Genomic DNA, 2,000 nt, shown 5'->3' with positions numbered 1-2,000 from the left:
AGCGGTCCAGCACAGAGAATTAAACAAATAGGAGGCATTGTACCTCCTTAAGGGGTCCGTGTTTTGTTTTTGTTTTTCTCAGAATAATGGACAGGGGTCACGGCACAGGAGTCTGTCCTCCGTGGTGAGGAGGGGTGTCCCCGTACATGTCCTCTCCTGCCACCTGTCCCCCTACGGGCGTCATTCGTTTCTCCTTCTGCCGCCGATTACAAAACCAAACCCTTACCACCTCCTTCTCCAGCTGCAGGCTGTCCGCCAGGGAGTTGATCTCTGCCGCTCCTGGTTTTGGACATTTGAGAAAATGGCTCTCCAGAGCGCCTTTCACGCCCACCTCGATGGAGGTCCTCTTTTTCCTTTTCCTACCCTGTGCCGCGATTTTATCCAGGCTCGTGGGGCTCCCCGAGGTGGAGTCCGCTTCCTCCAGCCACTTGTTCAACAGCGGCTTGAGTTTACACATGTTTTTGAAGCTGAGCTGAAGCGCCTCGAACCTGCAAATTGTGGTCTGAGAAAAAACGTTTCCATAGAGGGTCCCAAGGGCCAGTCCCACGTCTGCCTGGGTGAAGCCCAGCTTGATTCGCCGCTGTTTGAACTGCTTAGCAAATTGTTCCAACTCGTCAGAGGTCGGTGTGTCCTCGTCCGACTGGTCCTGATGGCTCCCGTGCTGGTGATGGTGGGAAAGAGACTGCTGGTGGGCCCCAGGGCCGCCCCCGTGTTCACTGAGGTGCGGACTGTGGCTGTGGTGGTCTTCGTCCCGCAGAGGGTGGTGGTGCATTCCTCCCTGTTCTTCACCTGGCATTAGACCGAAGCCGGACTGGGAGTACACAAGGCTCTGGCCCTCAGATGTCGCCATGCCGGAGATGTGCGTTGTGGCTGTGCTGGTTCGCCATGCTCTGGCGTCGTGATGCGCCTGCTGGTGCGCTAGGTGAGGGTGTCGCTGTTGCTGCTGCTGTTGCTGCAGACTGCTGGAGTTCTGCAGCTCCTCTCGGTCACTGTCATGCAGTATGGGTTTCACGTCCTGTTCTCCGAGGGGACTTGATGGCCAGGGCGCCCCGCTGTCACTGTGAGATAGCGCTGTTATCCACTGGTGCGCGTGGCTGAGGGGATGTCCAGTGCCCGGTAACGTGCCGTAGTCGTTCTGGAGCAGGGTGTGCGCGTCCCTGTACGCTGCCGCCTGCTGCATGCTCCCGGACTCCGAGTGAGGCGGCGGCGCGCTGCTGGGGGTGGTGAGGACGCTGTAGTGGTTGGACGTTGCAGTCGCCATAACTATCGGAGCCAGAGTGATAGCTGGAGTTAAAAGGAGGCTGCCTTTGACAGTAACTCTTCTGCGCCACGGGGCAGCTACGCGTCTCTCTCCAGCATCTCCCGGGCGCTGTGCCAAGGGGACGCAGAGGCGCGCACCTGTGGTCCGCCTCGCTCCGCTCTTTATTGGCCAAGAACGGTTGACAGATGTGGTTACCCCTGACAGCACCCCGCTCATTGGTCACGGGAGATTGTACAGAAACCCCAATCACTCTACCCCAACAATACGAGCAGTCCTGCAGCATGCTCGAGTACAAAGTGGAGTGAGAAAATCTGGCAGCTGAGTGTAAACACAGCAAAGACACAACAGTCGGATAAGAAAAATCTCAATCTTGTTACTAAAAGTAGTTTATTATCATTTATCTGGTTTAGTAGGTCACTTTTGTCAGTTTTATGCGTCAAAACGCTGCGTAAAGGTTTTAGAGTTTGCACATTAAATGATAGGATAGCTAATCTATCTTAATTCATGCATGAAAAATGTAACTGAATATATAAATACAGAGAAGTGTCAAACTTTCTTAGCTATTTTCGGACATTTGTGTCATATCAGGCAACATTTACACAGCGAAACACGGAGATGTGATCCTGACGTGGAACTTCCAGCTGCCTCTCTGCCCTCAGGACGCTGTCCAGAAACAGAGTGTGAGGGAGAAAGAGGAGAGGGGTCGCGTGCTTCCAGCTTTTGCCCCGTTACCATGGCG

At 54.5% G+C, this 2,000-nt stretch overlaps 1 protein-coding gene across 1 annotated transcript; it reads right to left on the bottom strand.

Annotated features, from left to right (window-relative positions):
* Positions 1 to 97: 97 nt before the first annotated feature.
* Positions 98 to 1,478, bottom strand: pou3f2a (POU class 3 homeobox 2a; the record flags this gene model as incomplete). The annotated part of the gene is made up of 1 exon (XM_079255955.1): positions 98 to 1,478. Exon 1 carries the CDS (start codon positions 1,475 to 1,477, stop codon positions 98 to 100), a length of 1,380 nt encoding a protein of 459 aa, XP_079112081.1. The 5' UTR covers position 1,478.
* Between the last annotated feature and the right edge of the window lie 522 nt (positions 1,479 to 2,000).

Source organism: Telmatherina bonti (genome assembly GCF_933228915.1).
Source record: "Telmatherina bonti genome assembly, chromosome: 16".
Taxonomy (NCBI): domain Eukaryota; kingdom Metazoa; phylum Chordata; class Actinopteri; order Atheriniformes; family Telmatherinidae; genus Telmatherina; species Telmatherina bonti.
Note: the sequence above shows the minus strand (reverse complement) of the source record. Positions and strands in the feature narration are given on the sequence as shown.